The sequence below is a fragment of the Mustela putorius genome, unplaced genomic scaffold (genome assembly GCF_011764305.1).
Source record: "Mustela putorius furo isolate JIRA1106 unplaced genomic scaffold, ASM1176430v1.1 tig00000430_pilon_pilon_pilon, whole genome shotgun sequence".
In the NCBI taxonomy this organism is placed as follows: Eukaryota; Metazoa; Chordata; class Mammalia; order Carnivora; family Mustelidae; genus Mustela; species Mustela putorius.
The window spans coordinates 23,323,264-23,347,119 of NW_025421377.1; the positions used below are offsets into that span (position 1 = coordinate 23,323,264).

A 23,856-nucleotide genomic window follows, 5' to 3' on the forward strand; every position below is an offset into this window, starting at 1 on the left:
TTCAGGGTCTTCAGTGATTTCATTCAATTTTTTTATTATCTCTCTGAAAAATGCCATTGGAGTTTTGGTGGGAATTGCACTGAATCTATAGATGGCTTTGGGTAGTATGGACACTGCAACACAATTAATTCTTCCAGCCCATGAGCATGGGATAGCTTTCCACTTTTCTGTGTGTCTTCTTCAATTTTCTTCATCAAAGTCATGTAATTTCCATTGTACAGATCCTTCATTTCCTTAGTTCAATTTATTTGTAAGTATTTTATTGTTTTTGATACTATTGTGAATGAGATAGTTTTCTTTATTTCTTTTTCATTTCTTTCATTGTTAGTGTATAGGAACAAAACTGATTTCTGTATGTTGATTTTATGATCCAACAATACCACTTCTGAGTATGTATCCAAAGCAAATAAGAACAGGTTATCATTTTTTGATGTGATTATCTGTTTTGTGTGTGTTGAGTTTGAGGAGTTCTTTATAGATCTTGGATATCAGCCCTTTGTCTGTAGTGTCATTTGCGAATATCTTCTCCCATTTTGTGGGCTACTTCTTCGTTTTGTTGACTGTTTCCTTTGCTGTGCAGAAGGTTTGATCCTGATGAAGTCCCACTTTCACTTTTGTTTCCTTTGCCTTTGGTAACATATCTTCAAAGAAGTTGCTGTGGCCGATGTCGAAGAGGTTACTGCCTATGTTCTCCTCTAGAATTTTGATAGATTCCTGCCTCATGTTGAGGTCTTTTATCCATTTCGAGTTTATCTTTGAGTATAGTCTAAGAGAATTGTTGAGTTTCATTCCTCTACACATAGCTGTCCAATTTTCCCAGCACCATTTATTTAAGAGACTATCTTTTTTCCACTGGATATTTTTTCCTGCTTTGTCAAAGATTATTTGACCATAGAGTTGAGGGTCCATATCTGGTCTCTCTACTCTGTTCCACTGGTCTATGTGTCTGTTTTTGTGCCAGTACCATGCTGTCTTGGTGATCACAGCTTTGTAGTAAAGCTTGAAATCAGGTAACATGATGCCCCCAGTTTTGTTTTTTCTTTTTCAACATTTCCTTAGCAATTTGGGATCTCTTTTGGTTCCATACAAATTTTAGGATTATTTGTTCCAGCTCTTTGAAAAATGCCAGTGAAATTTTTATTGGGATGGCATTGAAAGTATAGATTGCTCTAGACAGTATAGACATTTTAACAATGTTTATTCTTCCGATCCATGAGCATGGAGTGGTTTTCCATCTATTTGTGTCTTCTTCAATTTCTTTCATGAGTGTTCTGTAGTTCCTCGAGTACAGATCATTTACCTTTTTGGTTAGGTTTATTCCCAGGTATCTTATGGTTCTTGGTGCTATAGTAAATGGAATAACTTCTCTAATTTCCCTTTCTTTATTTTCCTTGTTAGTGTATGAGAAAGTCGGTGCATTGATTTTGTATCCTTCCATGTTACTGAATTGCTGTATGAGTTCTAGTAGTTTAGGTGGTGGAGTCTTTTCGGTTTTCCATATAAAGTATCATGTCATCTGCGAAGAAAGAGAGTTTGACTCTTCATTGCCAATTTGAATACCTTTTATTTCTTTTTGTTGTCTGAGTGCTGTTGCTAGGACTTCTAGTACTATGTTGAGCAAGAGTGGTGAGAGTGGACATCCTTGTCGTGTTCCTGATCTGAAAGGGAAGGCTGTCAGCTTTTCCCCATTGAGGATGATATTTGCTGTGGGTTTTTCATAAATAGATTTTATGAAGTTGAGGAATGTTCCCTCTATCCCTATACTTTGAATCATTTTAATCAGGAATGGATGCTTTTTCTACATCAAATGCTTTTTCTACATCAATTGAGAAGACCATGTGGTTCTTCTGTCTTCTCTTATTGACTTGTTCTGTCACATTGATTGATTTGCGAATGTTGAACCACCCTTGCATCCCAGGGTTAAGTCCTGCCTGGACATGGTGGATAATCTTTTTAATGTACCTTTGGATACTATTAGCTAGGATCTTGTTGAGAATCTTAGCATCCATATTCCTCAGGGATATTTGTGTGAAATTCTCCTTTTTGGTGGGGTCTTTGCCTGGTTTGGGGATCAGGGTAATGCTGACTTCCTAAAAAGAGTCTGGAAGTTTTCGTTCTGTTTCTATTTTTTGAAACAGCTTCAGGAGAACAGGTATTATTTCTTCATTGAATGTTTGGTAGAATTCTCCAGGGAATCCATCAGGTCCTGGGTTCTTGTTCCAAAGAAGACATACAAATGGCTAACAGACACATGAAAAAAATGTTCATCATCATTAGCCATCAGGGAGATTCAAATCAAAACCACATTGAGAGATCACCTTACACCAGTTAGAATGGCAAAGATTAACAAGACAGGAAACAAGTGTTGGAGAGGATGTGGAGAAAGGAGAACCCTCTTATACTGTTGGTGGGAATTCAAGTTGGTGCAGCCACTTTGGAAAACAGTGTGGCGATTCCTTAAGAAATTAAAAATAGAGTCACTCTATGACCCTGCAATTGTATTACTGGGTATTTGCCCCAAAGATACAGATGTGGTGAAAAGAAGGGCCACCTGTACCTCAGTGTTCATAGCAGCAATAGTCATGTCACCAAACTGTGGAAAGAACCAAGATACCTTTCAACAGACAAATGGATAAGGAAGATGTGGTCCATATACACAATGGAGTATTATGCCTCCACCAGAAAGGATGAATACCCAACTTTTGTATCAACATGGATGGGACTGGAGAGATTATGCTGAGTGAAGTAAGTCAAGCAGAGAGAGAGTCAATTATCATATGGTTTCACTTTTTTGTGGAGCATAAGGAGTAACACGGAGGTCATTGGGAAATGGAGAGGAGAAGTGAGTTGGGGGAAATTGGAGGGGGAGACAAACCATGAAAGACTGTGGACTCTGAGAAACAAATTGAGGGTTTTGGAGGGGGTTGGAGGGTTAGGTGAGCCTGGTGTGGGTATTAAGGAGGGCACATATTGCATGGAGTACTGGGTATGGTGCATAAACTATCAATTTTGGAACACTGAAAAGAAATAAAATAAAATATAAAAGAATAGGTTATCAAAAAGATACCTGTGTAACCATGTTTATTGCAGCATTATTCACAATAGCCAAGCTATGGAACAAAAGTGTCAGTCAATGGATAAGGGGTAAAGATGTGGTATATATATATATATATATATATTCATTCAAATGAATATTTTCAGCCATAAGATAGAAGGAAATCCTGCCACTTGTGACAGCATGGATGGACCTTGAGGGGATTATGCTTAATGAAATAGGTCGGACAAAGACAAATCCTGTGTGGTATTACTTATATGTGGAATCTGAAAAACTTGAACTTGCCAAAGCAAAGTAGAATGGTAGTTCCCAGGGGCTGGGGGGGGGGGAGGTTGGGGAACTAGGAAGATGTTAAAGGATACAAACTTGCAACTAGAAAGTGAGTAAGTTCTGGAGCTCTGATGCATAGCATACTGATTATAGCTAACAATACCATATTATATATTTCAAAATTGCTTAAAAACTAGATCTTAAATGTTTTCTCACAGAGAGGAAATTATAATTATGTGGTGTGATAGAGGTGTAAAGTAAAGACAGGGTGGTAATCATATTGTAATATATAAATGTATCAAATCACCAGGTTGTACATTTTAAGCTTAATGTTTCATATAAATTATATCTCAATTAAATTAAAAAAAATACAGTGTGGGGGCTCTAGGTTCAGGATGGGACACAGTGGGTACTGGGGCATGGGCAGGGTGTTCCCTCCTAGTGTTATTTGTTTGCTCTCTGCTCTTGAGTGTCTTGCTTGCTCTTCAGAGCCTCCTTTGGGGCCCTCTTGTACCCTCCCATGGATATGCTGGGAGAGCAATGGGACCAAATGCCCTCCTGGAGCTGGGCTACCTCACCCTCTAGGCTGCAGAGGGATGACACAGAACCAACAACAGCAGTTCATTGAACTAATGAGAAGAGTAATTTTCATGATGTTCAGTGCTTAAACTTGGAGAGGAGTATGTGGATAGGGAGAGGACGGTCCTAGGGAGGGAGGGAAAGGGGACCCGTAGGCCAACTGCCATAGAGAGTAAGGAAGAAAAGAAGGCCCAGATCCCAGCTTACAACTTGCCCTTTTCTTAAACTATGCCAAGGATGGTCTTTATCAGCCTTGCAGGGGTCACAACAGCTGAGCCCATTTCCTGCTAGTGATTTTCTTCCTGGCCCATGATTTCCAGCACTGTAGTCCAAGGGACTTCTCTGGTCCCTCACAACAACCCTTTGCAAACAGAGCTAAGGAGCACAGTGGGAAGGGAAGGAGCCTCCCTTGGCTCTCCCAGGAATTCCTGGAGGCCAGAGAGAGGCTGAGGCTGGAATGCAGAAGGATTTGGAGCAATGTTATTTGTCAGACATTGTGATAGGCACTCGAGGCACGGCACTGATCTGAAGAGGCAAAGTCCTAACCCCCAGGTAACTTACATCTGGTGGGAGAAGACAGATAATAAACAAATACATGCATAGCCATATAATATATTAGGAAGTGTTTGCTGTTACAAAAACGAAACAAGATAAGGGAGACTAGAGAATTAGAGAGTAAGGTTGCTTAAAGCAGGTGTGCAGGGAAGGCGCACCACCAGCCTGAACAAAGTGAGGGAGGGAGCCATGTGGATATAGGGGAGAGGACTAGCCCCCACACACGGAGCAGCAAGCGTGAAGACCTTGAGGACCAGCGTGCCTGCTGGCTATCATGAGTGCCATAAGGCCATTGTTACGGGCTCAGAGTAAATAAAGGGAAGAATCATGGAGAATAAGTCAAAGAAGCAACAGCAGAGATACCATATCATGCAGGGCTGTGGAAAGGAATTTGGACTTTACTTTAAATACATCGGAAAGCTATTAGAAAATTTGGGGCAGGGCGCCTGGGTGGCTCAGTGGGTTAAGCCGCTGCCTTCGGCTCAGGTCATTATCTCAGGGTCCTGGGATGGAGCCCCGCATCGGGCTCTCTGCTCAGCGGGGAGCCTGCTTCCTCCTCTCTCTCTCTCTGCCTGCCTCTCTGTCTACTTGTGATCTCTCTCTGTCAAATAAATAAATAAAATCTTAAAAAAAAAAAGCAAGAAAATTTGGGGCAAAGAAATGACATTTGACTTGCTTTTTAACAGGATTACTCTGCTACTGATGGCAAATAGGGTACCTGTTAGGAGGCTATTATAATTATCCAAGTAAGAAATTATCCAAGATGAGGTGTGGGCCAACACAGTAATGGGTGAAGGTGTTAACAGGTGGTTAGATGATAGATAGAATTTAAAGGACGAGTTGGAAGGATTGGCTGAATGATTAGATATAAAAGAAAGAAGAGAATCAATTACGACTCTTAAGAGTTTTCAAGTAAGCAAGAGTGAAAGCGCCAGTTCTAGAATCCTTTTGAGATGAGTCTGAAAAGATGAATTTTACCCAAGTGTGTGTGTGTATAGGGTAGAGAGTGGACAGAGAAAGAGAAAAAGGGGCTCTTTCCAGGTGAAAAATAGACCAAAGGCAAAGAAGAAAACTGCAAAAGGTCTTTTGGACCCAATAGTATGCTCACCATTGTTGAAAAAGGGAAATGAGACATTCTAAACAGTCGTGAATTATGCCCCAAGTAGCTGGAGGCTTACTTTGCATTCTTCAAAGCCATGAAAGCCCTCCTACAACAAAAGGGACTCTATAATTTGGGACTCTATCTGGTCAGAATTATTCTGCAAAATTCTAACCCAATAGTCAAAATATGAGGACAAAAGAGGTCTAGAATTATTATAGAAGCCCCATACCATTTTCTAAGAAACTACTAGATGTGGAACTAAAACCACAGTCACTTCCAGATGTCTTTGTACGCACAGTATCTCACCTTTGAAACCTGAGATTTACGTTGTCCCTCCTTTCTCTTTCGATATTGTGTCCAATCTTTCTTAAAATATTATAATTTGCAGTCAAGCTGACTTAGTTTTGAATCCTGGTTCTGTTGCATAAAACAATTATGATCTTAGGCAAATCACTTCACCTCTCTGAGACTTGATTTTATCATCTGAAAAACTGAGATAATAATGGCTATCTTATAAAGTTGTTATGAAGATTAAATGAAATAATCGCCTCACCTGAGCTAATGTATGTGACTTGCTGAGCACAGTGCCTGGCAAAAGACAGAGTGTGTGTGTGTGTGTGTGTGTGTGTGTGTGTGTGCACTTGTGCGCTCACATGACTCACCTCCCTCTCCATCCTCACTTCTGAACTAATCCAGAAGTATGTAACTTTGCATTACCACCCTGTCCCTCGTTGCTTTTCTGGCCTCAACTTTCTTCTGGCCAAGTCTGCTCTTCACCCACAAATCATACAAAGCCACTTTAAAGCACTCATGCCTATCCCCACCTTCTCCAAGTTCCTGTAGCAGGTCCCATATGCCTTGTTCATTTTGTTCTTAATCCTATACTACCTTAGACTTCTACTCAGCTGTTGTCTACTGAATTATATGCCGCTGTACAGTGAGCTTCTTGTCCTATATTTCTTTTATCTGTCCATCCCCACAGCAGGTCTCAGCCTTCTTAGTCATACCCTTGGTCAAGTGTATGATCCTCCTCTGTACTTATAAATCTCTAATGTGACTCTTACATTACAGAAGTAGTTCCTTCAAACTGTCTTAATGGGAACAAAAGCTGCCACTCAAGTTAACATAAGGCATGTTATTAACCTACAACAATCCAGATCCAGTAACAATACATCCATTGAGTCATTCGTTGATCTACTCAACACGTATTTCTCATGAAGCACACCTTCGAGGTACTGGGGCAATAGCCATGCACAGGATAAAGTTCCTGCTTTCATGGAATTTATATTCTCCAGATTAAATGTTAAAATAAGTTTCTTCTTCCTCCTTTTTTTTTTTTTTATGCTTCAAGCTTTTATTTAAGTACTAGTTAGTTAATGTATAGTGTAAAACCAGTTTCAAGAGTAGAATGTAGTCATTCATCACTTACAGGTAACACCCAGTGCTCATCACAGGTGCCTTCCTTAATGCCCACCACCCATTTAACCCATCCCTCTACCCCTCCCCTCCAGCAGCCCTCACTGTGTTCTCTATAGCTTAGAGTCTGTTTTATGGTTTGCCTTCCCCCGTCTCCTTTTTATTTTTTTCTTTTCCCTATGTTCATCTCTTTTAATTTAAAGTAAGCTTCTTTTGGAAGGGATTTTAGTACTCTTTACTCCTAAGTATGTGTTCTACAAGATGGGAAAGTAAGAGAGTATTGCCAGTTTCTAATGAAATGGTACTATTTTTGACGTAGATCACTTATACAGAACTATTAGTCTGTGGTATTGTAAAACCAACAACAACAACAACAACAAAAAAAAAAAAACAGAAAAAGTTAAAGAGACTCCCCACCAACTCAGTATTCAGAGTTAATCATTTAATTTGATGCATGTGTCTTGTTCAGGCTGCTTTAACAAATTTCCACAAACTGCAGCTAAAACCATAAGCATTTATTTCTTTTAGTTCTGGATGCTGGAAGTCCAAGATCACAGTGCCACCATCGTCAAATTCTGATGAGGACCCTCTTCTGGGTTACCGCCAGCTAACTGCTCATTGTATCCTCATATAGTGCAAAGAATGAGAGAGTTCAACTTTTTGTGGTAGATGATTACAAAATACCAACTTTTTGTGGTAGATGATTACAAGGTAGCCCAAAAGCCCAGCTTTAGGATAAGGGAGGAGAGAACCTAACACTTTAACCCAGAGGTGATTTCTTCCAATCTTTTTTTTTTTTTTTTTTTTTTAAGATTTATTTATTTATTTGAGAGAAAGCGAGAACAAGCAAGATGGGGAGAGGGAGAGGAAGAAAGAAACTGAAGCAGACTCCATGCCCAGCATGGAGCCCAACACAGAGCAGGATCACATGATCCTGAAATCCTGACCTGGGCTAAAACCAAGAGTCGGACACTTAACTGACTGAGCCACCCAGGCTCGCCTCTTCCAGTCATTTTTAAAAAGTGGATAGAATGTTGTTCCCCCTGCTTGTGCTTTCTTTCTCTGTCAAATAAATAAGTAAAATCTTAAAAAAAAAAAAAAAAGTGAATGGAAATTTGCGAACATCTCTGTTAGAGAGACTGTTACCAACACTGTGGTCTAGTGCCTCTACAGGTCATTTCATAAAACAAGTAGTCATGGTCACTGTGAGATCCTTCTCAGGGAGCCAGCTACCCTGACTGTGGCTCACTGCACACTTACATTTTACAACACGGTGCTCATTGTGAAGTCTACGTTCTTTGAAATCAGATCAGCTTTAAAGACATTCTTTGTAGAAGAACATATTTGAAATTATGCAATCTACCCTCACAGAGGAGGTAAAAGTTGAAGCACAGAGAGGACATCCCCAGGAACAAGAGAAGGGCTGCTGCCTCTTCAAGTCCTTCTTCTTCTTTTACACCTAAGGATGCAATTCTTTTGTAGTTGTTTCCCAGGGCTCCATACTAAAGTACAAATATCTCTAGATGGAGATTTTATCTCCTAGCATCTTGGTTTGACAATGGCAGGCTACCGACATCAGGCCTTGATAAGAGATTTGGAGAATCCTCCAAACAGCCTATCTAGTTTACACATTTCTCACTGTATGATAGGAATGTTTGGTGGCTTGAGGATAAAGGACTGGGGGAGGGGGGATGAGATGAGTACATGATGATTATGTTTTTCTCAAGAAGTAATGAAAGGGAGATAGTGTTAGTCTTTTTAGTTAGTACTTTAAGTAAAGTACTAGAAATACACATGGCAGTAACTCCTGCCTACTGAAAGGGAAACAGACACTGGTAAGTGATACCATCCATGGTCAGGAAGGAGGTTCCACAGATGGATCATAGACAAAGTTCACAGAAAGAAATTTCAGATTTTCATTTGGTGATTGATTTGCTATTTGACTCCATTGAATGCGTTCTGAGTGGAATGAGCATTATCTTCTGGGATTCACATCTATGAGGCAGGTAGCTAGATATATGGAGATTTGATTTAATGTAAGGAGAACATTAGAGGGAAAAAAAGGCTTAGCCACATTGCACATACAAATAGCACAGTAAATAGGTGAAGAATGTAAGTGCAACTTACAAAGCTAATGAAACCAGCACAATCCATCTAGAAATGTGGATCAGAGTCTCACTCTTTTACTCCATTAGGGGATTAATCCTGTCTGTCCTATTACTGACCCAAAGGGTGCTGAGATAATGAATGTCCTAATATATGTAGAAATCTTGTAGAAACCCCAGAATTAGGCAACCAGATAAATGTAAGAGGAAGCATAGTGAATTGCCTTTGGGGTCTCTGACTCCTTGTAGCCTTGCTAGAGTTCAGCAGTGAGCCATTCACTTGCCAAGGAGCCCTTTACTCTCTCTGGTTCATCGTGCTCATAAGTGTCATTTTTATATCAACCATATGAGAAAGTGGAGTGTTTTCCATCTTACCTCCTGAGTCATACTGTTTCTCCAGTCCTGAGCCAGTCAGGTTTTTCTGGTTGTTATTCATGTACTTCATTTTCCTGGAGCTTGTCTCCACTTCATTATAGTGGATGTGTTTGAGAGGTCATGTATAAATGGCCTGCATTTAGAAGCATGGGAAAATTCTCCAAGCATTTAATTGAGACAATTACACTTGTATACTAGAATGCTGAAATTCGTATGAGAAAAACAGGAAATTTTCATCTGCTGTTTTGCCACACGTAAGGAATCATTCCTTTTCCTTTTGGGGATGGAAGTTTGTTTTAAAAATTAGTTGCAAATCTGACATGGGTTATGGAGTACTTCCTCAAAAGTGGCAAAGAACTGGACAAAATGCAAAGAGAAATACAACAATATCACAGGAACTTGAGACATGAGTTCTTCCTCCTCTACTTGAAACTACATTTATAAAGCACAAATATATTCTTTGACTCTGCCAGAATAATACAACTTCCAAGGCATACCAGAAAATCAATTGTTTAGGTACATCTGGAAATTCCTTTTGGAAACTTTGGCATAGTATATAATGTAACAAAGCAGAAATTCACTATGTGCCGAAGAACTATTGAGTCTTCCTAACAGAGTACCTTAGGCGAGAGTTTGGAGTATTAAATCCAGACCTTAGGAACCTGGGAATACAAAGTTTCCAGAGGAAATAATGGCACAGAATGGCAGGAGATACCCTGCCATGAAACATGGGTTGCTGTACCAAAGGTCAGTGGTCACATACGTTTTTTCTTTTATTCTCACCCGAGTTGTTAAAAGACGTTTTGTTGTCTCTTATGTTGCTGTTAGTATCCTTCATGAGTAATCTTTCCACACCTTGTGATCACATGTCACCCCTGGATTTTTTTGAAACACATAGACTGGACACCTCATTTCTTCCATCATCCCTGTCATCACCTCAAATTTTAAACATGAAATAACCTAATCGCTTCTGTTCTGTACTTCTTGTTTTAATCCTGACCATGACACATGGTTTTCTTCAAGTAAGAATGTTGGAAAATTGGTCAAGCCATACCCATCTGAATTCTTTATCCTGGACTGAAGCTAGGTACCAAAAGAAAATAGTCATCCACAGAGTGAAGAAAAAGGAACATGACAGATTAGCCTCTGGATTTCAGGGTAAAAAAGGATTTCTTGGATAATAATTTAATAATGTTCAAGGACCTAAAACTTTCTGAAAATGCAACATTAATTTCTGTGTCATTATGTGGAAATTATTAAGCAGTATACATTTTTCACTCCCAGTTTCTCATTTTATAAAATTGGTTGTTCCTACAGATAGAAGTAACCAAGTTTATTCACAAAAGACTTTCTTTAAAAAGTCATCCAGACACAATAACTACAGCTGCCATCACCCAGCTTAAATGTCCTGCCCCCTCCCTGAGGGGTCATGTAACCCACCCCCCCACCGCCCCACATCTCATTCTACTCTGTTTTCCTCCTGTGCTTAGGTCATAATTGCATCAACTTCATTGTCAGATCAAACCTCCTTGCTTTTACTATTTCCTTATATCTGCATTGCATTCTCTCCTTTTTCTTACTCCTCAAGCATCCATCAGATCTGGAAGTTTCTGTCACTTTACAGAGCTTTCTTTGATGCCCATTTCTGATTCCTGTTCCCTCATTGAGCTGCAGGAGAACCCGAATTTACTACCATCTTAGCATATCTTACCTTACGTTCTTACTTTCTGTTTATCTCCCTTTCCTCTGCCCCAGATGATAAACTCATTTCATTAGAGAAATATGCCAATCCAAAACAGTTTCTCCATTTGACCTTATCTTGCTTCGGAATATATATATATATATATATATATATATATTCCCCCAAAATTAAAAAAAAATACTTTAACCATTGCTCTTAGGTTAATATCCAGAATTTTACTATATTCTTCTGGGCTCTACAGGAGCATGACTCTTCCCCTTCATTCTTGCACAGACCTTGCCTCCCCTAACCAAGAACACTGGCTACATACCACCTCTTTGTTTCATGGGAAAGGTTGGATTTATCCTTCACATATCCTAGGCCTGGCCTAGATAAACACCACCCACATATGCAAGGCTCAGTGAGGGCCTTCTCACATTCACACGTGTGGCACATTTCATAGCCAGAGTTCAATTATTATTTGGGTGATTATCTTTTTAATATCCATCTCCTAGCTACACTATCCGCTTCAAGGGATAGTGGCTCTGGCTGTCTTCCTCAAGAAACATTTGTGGTGACTCTATCTGGGCCCAGCTGGAGCCAGTGTGGGAACAGTGAATAAGTTAGGAAAATATGCAAGGCTTGGGAAATAATGCCAGACCCGGGTGGAGGGCCAGATCCTAAAAGACCTTAATTGCCACAAGTATAAACAGTTTAGACTTTATCCTGAAGACGGTGAAGATTCATCAGATGTTTCAAAGCTGAAGTGATCTAATAATCTGTGTTTAAAAGAATCTGGCAGCAGGTTAGAGATTTTGTCTCTAAACCAAGAAACTATTATAGTAGTTTATTAAAAAAAAATACGACCAGGTATTTCTTCTGTCCCTATGCGCACGTCCCTGTGGCTATATGGCTTTACCATTCTTCTTATCCCAGGACTTTCAGTGTGAGTTTGACCACGTGACTTGCTTTGACTGATGGGGCATTAGCAATTGTGACTCAAACATTTGCATGTTGGGGTTCGCCTGGGGCCTGACTGGGAAACCAGAAATCCCCAAGTGAGGTAGCTTAACGAAGCAGTGAATTTCAACCACGTTTTAAACTTCCTCTTTGCTGCTGTTAACATGCATAACCCACTTCCCCTCAAACCCCATTATTAGAAGTCTCATTCTAGCAAATGATTCTCAGTGGCATGCACCAGAATCATGAGGTGGGAGGAGGCATATGTCGTGTGACTACGTCTCTCAGGAGGTTGGTTCCAGCATATGCTATGGCTGCAAAGGGAAGATCACTGCTGAGTTTCATGGGTCAGTCAGTGAACCGTTAACTCAGCCTGTGGAGTTAATGAGCACACAAAGGAAGTCCCATTTAGCCAGATCTGAAAAGGAAGAATGAATATTCATCAGGTGGAAAAATGCAGGAAAGGTATGTCAGACAAAGAGGAGAATGTGCAAAGGCAAGTCCTGTGTTCCCGAGTGACTGATTTTAAGTGGTCATCTCTTTTCTTTCTGTACAACTGAACATACTCTTTGATATTCTAGATCATGCTGGCAGAACTCTATCACCCTCAAGGAAATCTACAGAATTTACTTTGCAGTGTCTACAGTGTGTAGAGAGGTCACTGAAATAAATTGTCATGATAATCGTTGCCTTTCCTCAAAATAGTCCTTATTTGCAGAAACCTGCTTGAAGCATGGCCAAGTCATTTTCCTCTGAATCTCTTTCCCAGAGCAGATTCCATGCAGATAACAATAGGATCTGTGTTTACTGTCAGTTTCAGTAGCTCTAGAATCATCATAATTCAAGATCTAATACATGTGCCCCCATTTTTTGAAGTTCATGTTGTCACTTTGCTTTTACCAAAAAAACTACGTTAGTTTCTGTTTTCGCTAAGTCAAAGACATCTAAATGAGGATTGTAGCTTTTCTGAAAAAAGAAATAAAGAAAAGGTACAGAGCAAAAAGTGTTAAGTATTTGCTTCACAGTGAGCATCACAGAGGCAGTGGACACACCAAGCTGCGGCGGGGGAGGTGGGGCACCAAGCTCCTTCTCTGGAACCTGCACTCAGCAGATCAGCCTCCAGCCACCAGAGCTGGGAACGGTGTCTGTGAGCATCCATGCTTAGCCCCATTTATTTTGTGCATCTGTTAGCAAGAGATGTCCTAAGATGTCAGGAAAGCCAAAGCGAGGTTATTTTTTAGATCTGGGCACGCTCAACATTTTTTCCATATAAATTAATGGCATAATGCTTCTTTGATTACACTATTTTGGCTTCTGAAAGGCTTCCTAGGAATGCTCTTTCTACTTTTGGATAGCAGGGGGAAGCCTGTACCTGCTTCTCATCCATACAGAATTTTTGGCATTTTTCTTCACACACAAATATACTCCCTCACACCTGAATGCAAAGTAAATAAGTCTTTGAAGGAAATTTTGCCTTAAAGTGCTTCTGTAATTCATTTCAATAAAGCATCTAGAACTCTTTCCCCCACATCTAATAGGATTAATCTTTAAAAGCATCATCTTCTCCAAGCAGGTGCAAACCTTTGTCTGCCCTCAGGGAAAGACCAGCCAATGAGAGATTATTCTGGTGACATAATGCTTGTTAACTTACTCTCTTGCAGACACAATTGGGGAAGATGCTTTTAGAGCATCAAACGTATTGAATTTAACTCTTTCTCACCTGACTAATTACAGCTCACAAGCCACTTCTGCTGCTTCGTAAACATGTTGTATAGGACAGCCCTGACATAGTTATGCAAAATCACTAGACTAGAGAATTTCTTTTGAGCATTGACATCTGTACCAACTGACATTCCCTACCTTTCTTGGGAAATCAATACTTCCATATCCTGGTTCTTATGGAAATAAATGATACATTTACCCTAGCCAGCAGCAGATAAGCTTCTAGTTCTTTCTCAGATACAGATTCCCACGAAAATCAATTCAAAAGGGATAGAGAACTTTATATATTTTTTTTCTTTCCCATCAAAATCACAGCTGAGGGCACCTGGGTGGCTCAGTGGGTTAAGCCTTTGCCTTCGGCTCAGTTCATGATCTCAGGGTCCTGGAATCAAGTCCCGCATCGGACTCTCTGCTCAGCAGGGAGCCTGCTTCCCCTCTCTCTGCCTGTCTCTCTGCCTACTTGTGATCTCTCTCTCTCTGTCAAATAAATTTTTAAAAAATCTTTAAAAAAAAAATCACAGTTGACCTCTTGTGACTGTGTACTAACTCGATTTTTCATATTCCTCCACTTTATTTCAAAGATTAAAAAAATACTTGAAACAGCATTTGAATGGCCAGATATGTTCCTAGTGACATAATCTTCTGCTTAGTGAGCAGTGCACAGGGCTCTGTTGATGCAAATGAATGCTTCTGAGTATCTAGAGAAACCCTAGCCAGGGCAAGTGAAGACCCACCACCCATCACATAGTGTATTTCTATGAAGTGGTGGGCAAGACGAGATAAATGTGTGCTACTTTCTACTGGTAAAGAGTGCAGAAAATGTAGACACAAGGTGCAGATCTCAGGCAGGTGTGGTTTCGTGCACCAGCTTCTTCCCATCCCTCTCCCTCAACCCCAAACCTCACTTTTTTGAGCAAAAGAATGCAATAGTAAGCACATTGTGAAAAACCTAATTTGAAAGAGGAGTGTCATGATACCTGAGCAGCCCCGTAGTTTATCTGATCTGACACCCAGGAAGAAAGCAAACTCCCGACTGCTCAGCCAGCTGTGTAATCGGAGGTGCTGGATGTAATTCAGAGATGATGAGCTGTGAGTACTCGGAGTAAAAATGTCGGAAAGTTACTTTGCTAGAACTTTCCTGTTTCCTTTTTCAGACTCCCCTCCAAACCCTTTGAGAAAACTCTGTTAATTTTTGGCTCATGAGTCTTTCTTGGGACTTTTCTACGTATTCAGGTCATGGTATTCCGGTTGCATTGGGCTGGGGTGCAATTATGGAACCGTAGAATGTTTCAGACCTGGCTGTAAACAGCATCTCTACCATATAAGGAGAGTGGTATGTCACTCTAACTTCAGGGAGACACACTTTCTCTGTCTATTAAAATGAAATAATAATCCCATAGGAGTCTGAAAAACAATCTGAGGGTTTTGAAGGGGTGTGGGGGGGTGGGAGGTTGGGGGAACCAGGTGGTGGGTATTATAGAGGGCACGGATTGCCTGGAGCACTGGGTGTGGTGCAAAAATAATGAATACTGTTATGCCGAAAATAAATAAAAAATAAATTAAAAAAATAATCCCATAGGAGTTATTTAAATAGTACTTATAAAGTTCTTGGCAAGTCGCAAGTATTCAATCAATAGTAACTATGGTTATTACTACTTTTATATATGCATTATTCCAAGCCACTTTACCTTTCAAAGTTGAAAACTACATTATATAAAATGACTACTACCCACAGCAGATTCCCTGACATAAATTTTATGAACCTTTTGATTGTGAAATGAACCATTCTGTTTTCCCTTGAAGATTTAGTTGTACTTGATTCTTCATTTATCACATCATCCAGTTGTCTTTTATTTTTATCCATTAATATTTCAGAGTCAGAACTTTACAAATACATGATTTTAAATACTATCAGAATAAAGAATAGTATCATAGTACATTTCTTCTAGAGATTCATTGATATTTTAAGGCCATGGCTTTTCCAATTCTATAGTAAAGTTCCTGGAAGGCACTGGTCATGCAAATTAGTAGCTTGAGGTTTTCAAGCTAATTTTCAATTAGCTTAAACTAAACTGTTTGTATCCACTGACACATTCCTGCAAATTGATTTCAGATTTTAAATTTCAAGGGCTAGGGGCACTTAGGTGGGTCATTCAGTTAAGCATCTACCTTCAGTTCAGGTCAAGATCCCAGTGTCCTCGGATCAAGTCCTGCGTCGGGCTCCTTGCTCAGGGCAGGAGCCTGCTTCTCCCTCTGCCTGCTGCTCCCCCCGCACGTGCACTCACTCTGTCTCTGACAAACAAATAAAGAAAATCTTTTAAAAAGTAAAGATAAAAATAAATAAATCTGAAAGGCTATTACGTTCACTTCATCAAAATTCACTGAATGCCTGACCTGTACATGGAGAGACTCTAAGATGAAACCCAACGGTGACAGCACCCAGCTGTAAAGCCTTGGTTGCTACCATCCAGGTACCAGTGCCTGGCAAAGGGAGCAGACAGCACAGTGTGTTAGTTTCCATGACAGAGTCGTGTATAAAGTTACCGGAAATACAGGAAGGGGGGCTTTTAATTGAACACTGGTGAGTTTTTGAGGAAAATTATAGCCAGGTAATATTTTATTGGCTTTCAAAGAATAATAAGGATTCTCTTATTTGGATAAAGTAGAAGAGTATTCCAGGTGGAAGGAATAGCCAGGGTAAAGGAGGAAAGGATTGCGGACTCATAGCTATTTGTGGGATGGCTACTGACCTAGGCTAGTGCTTGGTATTGGATGGATGTGTGGTGGGGGAAAGAAATGTTCATGTGTAGAGCGGCTTTTTGGAAAACTAATCTGTTACCTTCCAGATCATAAGTATTCTCATCTTTGTTACATACCATGAGAAAATCGATAATACATACTAGCGAGATTTTTTTTCCTTTTTTTGTGATGTCTTTAAGCCTATTTGTGCTTAAACGAAAGAACCCTATTCCTTTTTCTTCCTATGATTAAAAAAAAAAAATTCTAGTGTACTATTAGACTTCAAATAAGGTAAGTGTAAATTTTACAAACCCTATTTCAACAAAGCAGTATAAATTGTACAAAAATAATACTTGAGATCCAGATAACATCTGTTAGTTTTGATTCTTATAGAAGCATACATGAGCAAACTTGTAAAAGGCCATACATCTAAATAACATGTGACTAATAATGTCAGAGTATGCATTAGAGAAGTATTGTCAATGCTAACTTCGTGTAAGAGTTACCTGGGAAAACCTCGTTGTTCATCTTCACATGGTGAAGCATAAAACCATCGGTCAAAGCATGGAGCCATTCATGTGTGATAATGTGGGTGTGAAACATTTTTAAATAAAACTTGCTGAAAGTTCTCTGTCATTTTCTTTGAGTTTATTCACTGAATAAGAAGGCTGCATACCTTAGGACAAGACTATGTGTATATGCTCAGTAATTCAAGTATGTTCGGTGATTTTTATTAGAGGTGCACTGAAACGTATTATCCACACATAAGTGATGCTATTGTTAGAACAGGAATTCGTCAATTTAACAAATTATGTGTGCTGAACTGTCTATATCCTGTTCCCCCTTTGTGACCAATATCATGTATTTTAGAAGTAGATCACCGAATTACAGGTAGTTGAGTCCCTCCTGGGTTATAAGCAACTGCGTGGAGATTCAACCCACCTCTGAGGCTGATTAGATAACATACACAGGATTATCTCTCTAAGTGCGTGAGTGTTTATAGGCTACCTCATTCTGAAGTGTTTAGAGGTTCTTAGAGTTATTTGTGTAATGAAGGAAAATCCACTCTAGTCTCTTAAATTCATGAAACAAGGAGCCTGGAACAGGACTCTATTGCCATGACAGCCTATGTAAGCAAACCAGAATCCAAGCCTATAAATGCCTCAAGGTTACACAGTCAAATCCTGAGGACAACCGGTCACAAGAAGCCAGTTGGGCTCTAAGTGATAGCCTATCCACAATGACCTTGCTTTATCTCCACCTCTTCTCTTGGAGTCTCTGGCCAGCTCCTCGCTGGTGGAGCACTCCTGACCACTTCCAGGTCGCTGCTGTCCAATACAGACTGATAAATGCTCAAATAAACTCTTAAAAACTTTTGGGGTGCCTAGCTGGGTCAGTTAATAAAGTCTGCAACTCCTTTTTTTTTTTTAAGATTTTTAAAAAATTTATTTGAGAGAGAGAAAGACCAAAGAGGGGCAGAGGGAGAGGGAGAAGTAGATTCCCCACTGAGCAAGGAGCCCGATGTGGGTCTCCATTCCTGGACCCAAGATCAAGAGTCGCAAGCTCAGGGCACCTGGGTGGCTCAGGTGGTTAAGCATTTGCCTTCGGCTCAGGTCATGATCCCGGGGTTATAGGTTTGAGCCCCATGTTGGGTATAAAAATTACTTTTAAAAAAATCTTTAAAAATATGTTTTATATGCCTCAGTTTATCTTTTAACAAGTTATTTAAAAATTCTCAGGAAAATTTAAAAATAAAGATGGCTTTCTGTTTTCTCCGTCAGCTGTAAAGAAGAAGGCTGGCTTTATCACTCCAGTTCCAGGAGGTGTGGGACCCATGACGGTGGCGATGCTTCTGAGGAACACTCTTCTGGCAGCTAAAAAACTCATTTACTAGGTCACAGGAAAGAATAAAACAGAATGAAATCATGCTCCTTATTTATTTGACAAAGGGCAAACACCTTTATATTTTACTACAAAGCTATTTATTTCTACATCGTATTTATTTTTTCATGGATGGAGTCGTCGTGGATCAGATGATTCATGCAACTTGACGCATTTCCTGCTCACAGATTTTGAGTTTTAGAGGAAAAAAAAAAAAAGAAAAACAAACAATTCCAGTGAAAACTTTGGTAACAGTGGTTTATTTTGTGAACAACATTTGTTCATAATATTAAACAATAAAGGGCTCATAATAAATGAATATATTTTTGACACAAATATCGCACACGGTATGCTTTCAACAGATGTCTTATCAGCCAAATGGGTGCCCGCGGACAATATAATTGAGATTTTGACATAAGCAGGCTCCATTTTTATATATTTTGTTTATTACATGCTGAAAAAGAGCTTACGTGCTAAAAGATAAAATATTAAAAGTAAAATCTTGATCTCATGTGTCTCCCAGATGGATGCTGTGAGGCATCTTAAGGAGAAACGATACTCCATTCAAGGTAAGAAAAGTAAACGAAGAAGGCAAAAAAAAAAAATGCAGTGCTGCTTAGAAAGGTAGTGGTCATTTCAAACTGTGAATGACTACTTGCCGTAGTAAAAATGTAATGAGAATATGTTAGGCTTACGTGTAATTTCTTTCTTCTAGAAAAATATTTGGATAATACCTCCCTTGAGGAATAATGGAAAATCCAAACCAAACATATAAAACAAAACTGTGGTTGTTTCTTCCCACAAATAGTAGAAAAATATGGTATAGTATGAGTGAGGACTTCATTAAAGAATGAAGGTTTGTTCATAGATTCGGAAATTAATAGGAAAATAATAGATTTATAATGTGCCAAAGCTAAACCTTAGACTATAACTGAAAATCTACTGCTTTGTTGCCCCCAATTCTTCCCTCTTTTGTTATGGCAGTTGAGTTGGTTCTCAGAGTAGATGCCACATTTCTAACACAATTTAAATTAGGAAATACACCGGAATGTCACTTGAAGGCTATTTTGAGACTACCCTACTCACTTAATTGTATTGTTTTCATGCCGAATGCCGGTGTGTTTATGTACCAATAACGATTCTTACCCAGTGCATGTTTTTATCAGTGCGTGCCCCTGATCAATTGTGTGAAAATAGTCTAGATACTTATAATTAATCATATTTCAACTGTATAATAAAAGCGATTTGAAGAATACCTGTCTTCTTTCTTCCTTAAGATATTTATGAGATTTTTTTTTCATGTATTTGTTACCTCTTTCTTTTTTCATGGTTTCAAGTTTTTATTTAAATTCCAGTTAGTTAACATATAGTGTAATATTACCTTCAGGGATAGAATTGATACGTATTTCTTTACCGCCTACTGGGGAAATGTACAAGTTTCTTCAGCATGCAAGGAAAGGTTCTATAGTCCATTCCAAAGTCAGTCCAGACCAGTCTTTGTGTGGTAACCTCGACAGAAGTTTACATTCAATGCTCTCAAGTAAACATTTCAGAAAGGGCCCCAGACTCCCCCAAACAGACAAAACTGACCCAAAATACATGTACATGGAAAAGGTAAAGTCTGCAGTTTTGAGCTTACCATCCCCAACCCCCGAAAGTACAGCAGAAATTATTTTGGGAAGATTTCTGCCCCTTGGCTAAGCTAAAATTCAGGAGGGAATCTTTCTAGAGACTAAAATACTGGAAAAGAGAAATTGTTCTGACATTTGGTAAAAGTGGTAAGGAATAATTTATCCAAGACTGTAGCAGCGGGATCAAGGTGACTGCAATAGAAAAAAATTGAACTCAACTCCAAATACAGTAAAAATGGCTGTGGATCTGTATCCAATGAGCAGGATAAGGGGATCAGTAGGTGGGAAATTACTCTAAGAGGAAATTGATTATATTTCAAGTGTAGGAAGACTCTTGCTAAACTAGCTTACCAGGATTCTTGCTGAAGGTAGGCCAGATATCAAGGGTAAGACAAGGGAACCTGATCAGATATTGGGGAGGGGGTCCTCCATAAACTGACTTAGCAGCATTCTTTGCTAAAACTGGGTTCAGCGGGCCTCGTCAAGATGACGACTCAGGAGTCTGAAGTCCAGTTAAGAAGGAAGACTTTGTCAGCACATAACGGAGATAAAGTTGGTTCGTTGGTACCATGACTTCATTTATGGATATTTGGGGTGAGTAAAAGGTAGACATCAAAAAGATGACAGCCAGACGGGGCGCCTGGGTGGCTCAGTGGGTTAAAGCCTCTGCCTTCAGCTCAGGTCATGGTCTCAGGGTTCTGGGATCGAGCCCCGCATGAAGCAGGCTCCCCGCTGAGCGGAGCTCCTCTCTCTGCCTGCCTTTCTGCCTACTTGTGAGCTCTGTCGAGTAAATAAATAACATCTTTAAAAAAAAAAGGGGGGGGCGGGCGCCTGGGTGGCTCAGTGGATTGGGCCGCTGCCTTCAGCTCAGGTCATGATCTCAGGGTCCTGAGATCGAGTCCCGCATCGGGCTCTCTGCTCGGCAGGGAGCCTGCTTCCTCCTCTCTCTGCCTGCCTCTCTGCCTACTTGTGATCTCTCTCTGTCAAATAAATAAATAAAATCTTTAAAAAAAAAAAGGGGGGGGGTGCCTGGGTGGCTCAGTGGGTTAAGCCGCTGCCTTCAGCTCAGGTCATGATCTCAGGGTCCTGGGATCGAGTCCCGCATTGGGCTCTCTGCTCAGCAGGGAGCCTGCTTCCTCCTCTCTCTCTGTCTGCCTCTCTGCCTGCTTGTGATCGCTCTCTGTCAAATAAATAAATAAAATCTTAAAAAAAAAAAAAAGATGACAGCCATGCAGCAGGGACTTGGAGAAGTAAATTTTCTTCTCCTGTAAGTCTCTATAAAAAGAATGAAGGGGGATTGCACAATAATACAATGATATGGAGATGAGGATGAGTTTGGCGAGCATATATGAAAGCAAGAGTCAGACTGAAATGAATGGTGTGTGTTGGACAGTGGTGGAAATCCAGCCCGATAAGTGAGTAGAGATAGGTTTAGAGAGTGCCTGGATAATTGAGGCCACGTTTGGTGAATTAGGAGAATTGCTGTTAGAGCCTAGAAGATATTATCATTGATTAACATGACAAAGTTACAAGGGGAGCTGATTTTGGAGAAGAGATTATGTTCAGTTTAAGAGTGTCACGTGATGACAAAATACATAAAGTCTTGGTATAACATCAGTCTGGGAAGAGACTAGTGATGAAAATTTAGGAAGCAGTACCATGTACTGACCACTCACTCCCTGACCTTGTTGACATTCTACACACCCTGTGTCTCTACTCTTGCTCAGCAGCAATGGCTGTCCTTAAGAGAGCACCCAGCAGGTGCTAAATGCTTTATTTTTTTGTGTTGTTATGGACAATCTACATTTGATAGATGAGGAAATCGACCCTTGGGGTTATTGAAAAGCCTTAGCCAGGGCCTGATGGATAGTGGACGTGGAATTAGAATTCAAAACAAGGTCTGGGATGATGTGAGTCAGAGCTCACTTCTCTTGTCATTATCGCACGCTGCTTCCCTCCGCGCCTCCCCGGCCTGGAATCCTTTCTCTTCTTCCATACCTGCACGTGATTCCAGTTTCCCTCCGTGGAAACTGCCACGAGAATTCGACGAAGTCCCGCCCCTGAACTGTCACAGCCATTTGCACATCCGTGGCCGTTCCCAGTTCCCACCAAGTGCTATAGCTCCGTGCGTGCTTTCCTCAACTCCCTTCAGTACCTCGAGGGCGGAGTCCATGCAGGATTTGTCTTTGTCTTGCAAACACCACATCCAGCTCAGGGCCCTGGATGTGGCAGGCATTCGATATGGAATGAAGGAATGGCAACTGCATACGTGAGAACTACAGAGTAAGTTGCGAGAGAGAGAAAGCAATGCGCCCACGATCCTTTCCTGCCATTGGCTAGCAATGGGCTTTTGTTGAGTTACTGGAAGAGTAAGAAAGAAGGCAAGGAAAGAAAAGGAGGGCAGGGGGTGGGGAGGGAAGACGCTTCCAGAGACGCTTATGACCAGAGGAGAGAGATGAGTAAATTTAAAAACCAGAAAAAGCGACAGAAGGGAAGCTAGTGGAGGGTTCTTAGCCTTCTTTCCCCTTTTTCCCACGTGCTCGGATGTGCCTCAAGAAAGAAGGTATCAGTAATGCCACCTCGCATGCCCATTCCCCCATTCTTCAGGATTGGGTAAGGGCCTTTTTGTGAGAAGACTGAAGAAATGAAGGCAGGGGATTCTCTTAAAGAGTGTGTAAGTGGGATCCCAGAGGAAAGACGCGCGTGAGCTGACTAGAGCGATTTTCTGGTATGTCTTCCGGAAAGTGGTAGGTGAGTTTCTGTGTTAAGTGGCCTAATTTCACCAGAGTGGGGAAACCTCAGGAAAGAACAGAGGCCATTCCTCTCAGCCCACATATGAGTGAAAGCCACAGTTGATTTAATATTTAGATTCTTAGAATAGAGGTAATTTAGTTAAAGTTTGATTTTAGGAGATCCTTCAGAGAATTCCTCTGAGATCCATATGTGGATTTCTAACAGAGAACACAGCTGGGGAAGTAAAAGGGACATGAGATCTGGAACCCGAATAGAGATTTGAGTCCTGACTCTAGGGGATTTGGTACGTCACTCTTTTGAGCCTCTACTCCTCAGTTTTCATATGTCTTAATAGAAACAAGACCTCTTGTTTATTTCTTCATTCACTCAAGTTGGATTCATTAGGTATATACCATATGTTAGGTGCTGGATTCGTTGGGGCCAGCATCACTAAAGAAATGATGGAAATGTGCATGGAAGTCTTTGGCAAAATGTAAAGCATTATGCAAACTCCACTTAACCATTAACAACCAAGATGGCTGTTGTACTATGTCCCAGTCTTACAGATAAAGATATTCAAAATTAGTTATAGCACCTTCCTTCAACAATTGCAATGGCCATAATAGTTTATTTAATCCTTTGCAAAGTTTTCCTTCTTAAATTCACAGTCATGCGGAGGATGATTAGATTTATAATTCAAATAATATTTGCCTGGGAAAAGTATTATCCAGAAATTGTTTTAATAATGAACAGTTAAAAGAAAAAGACCTACAAAAGTAGAAATATGAAATGTAGGCACATTTGAAGTAAGCCAAGTGCTGTATATTCTTTTAACTTTAAAATGATGACTCTTGTGGTGATTGCCCAAGTTATAATGAGTTGAACAAGCTCATTCTTGTGTGATTTCTGAAGCCAAATTCATATTTCAATAGTGAAAGAGATCCTTTCTGGTAAACCAAATTTGCTAGATGGACACGATGCAAATGATAACTTATCTTGACTTAAACAAGTTTTCAAGGTCCAGAAAATATGAGCAATTGAAATTCCTGGTA

At 40.1% G+C, this 23,856-nt stretch overlaps 1 protein-coding gene across 2 annotated transcripts in view; it reads left to right on the forward strand.

Annotated features, from left to right (window-relative positions):
* Window positions 1–19,693, forward strand: part of MTHFD2L (methylenetetrahydrofolate dehydrogenase (NADP+ dependent) 2 like) — a 127,753-nt gene extending 108,060 nt beyond the window's left edge. For both annotated transcript variants that reach the window (XM_045079870.1, XM_045079869.1), the window contains one exon: window positions 18,341–19,693. In XM_045079870.1, the coding sequence (XP_044935805.1) occupies window positions 18,341–18,453 (113 nt within the window). In that variant the 3' untranslated portion in view covers window positions 18,454–19,693. The remainder of the gene's footprint in view (window positions 1–18,340) is intronic.
* Window positions 19,694–23,856: the final 4,163 nt, after the last annotated feature.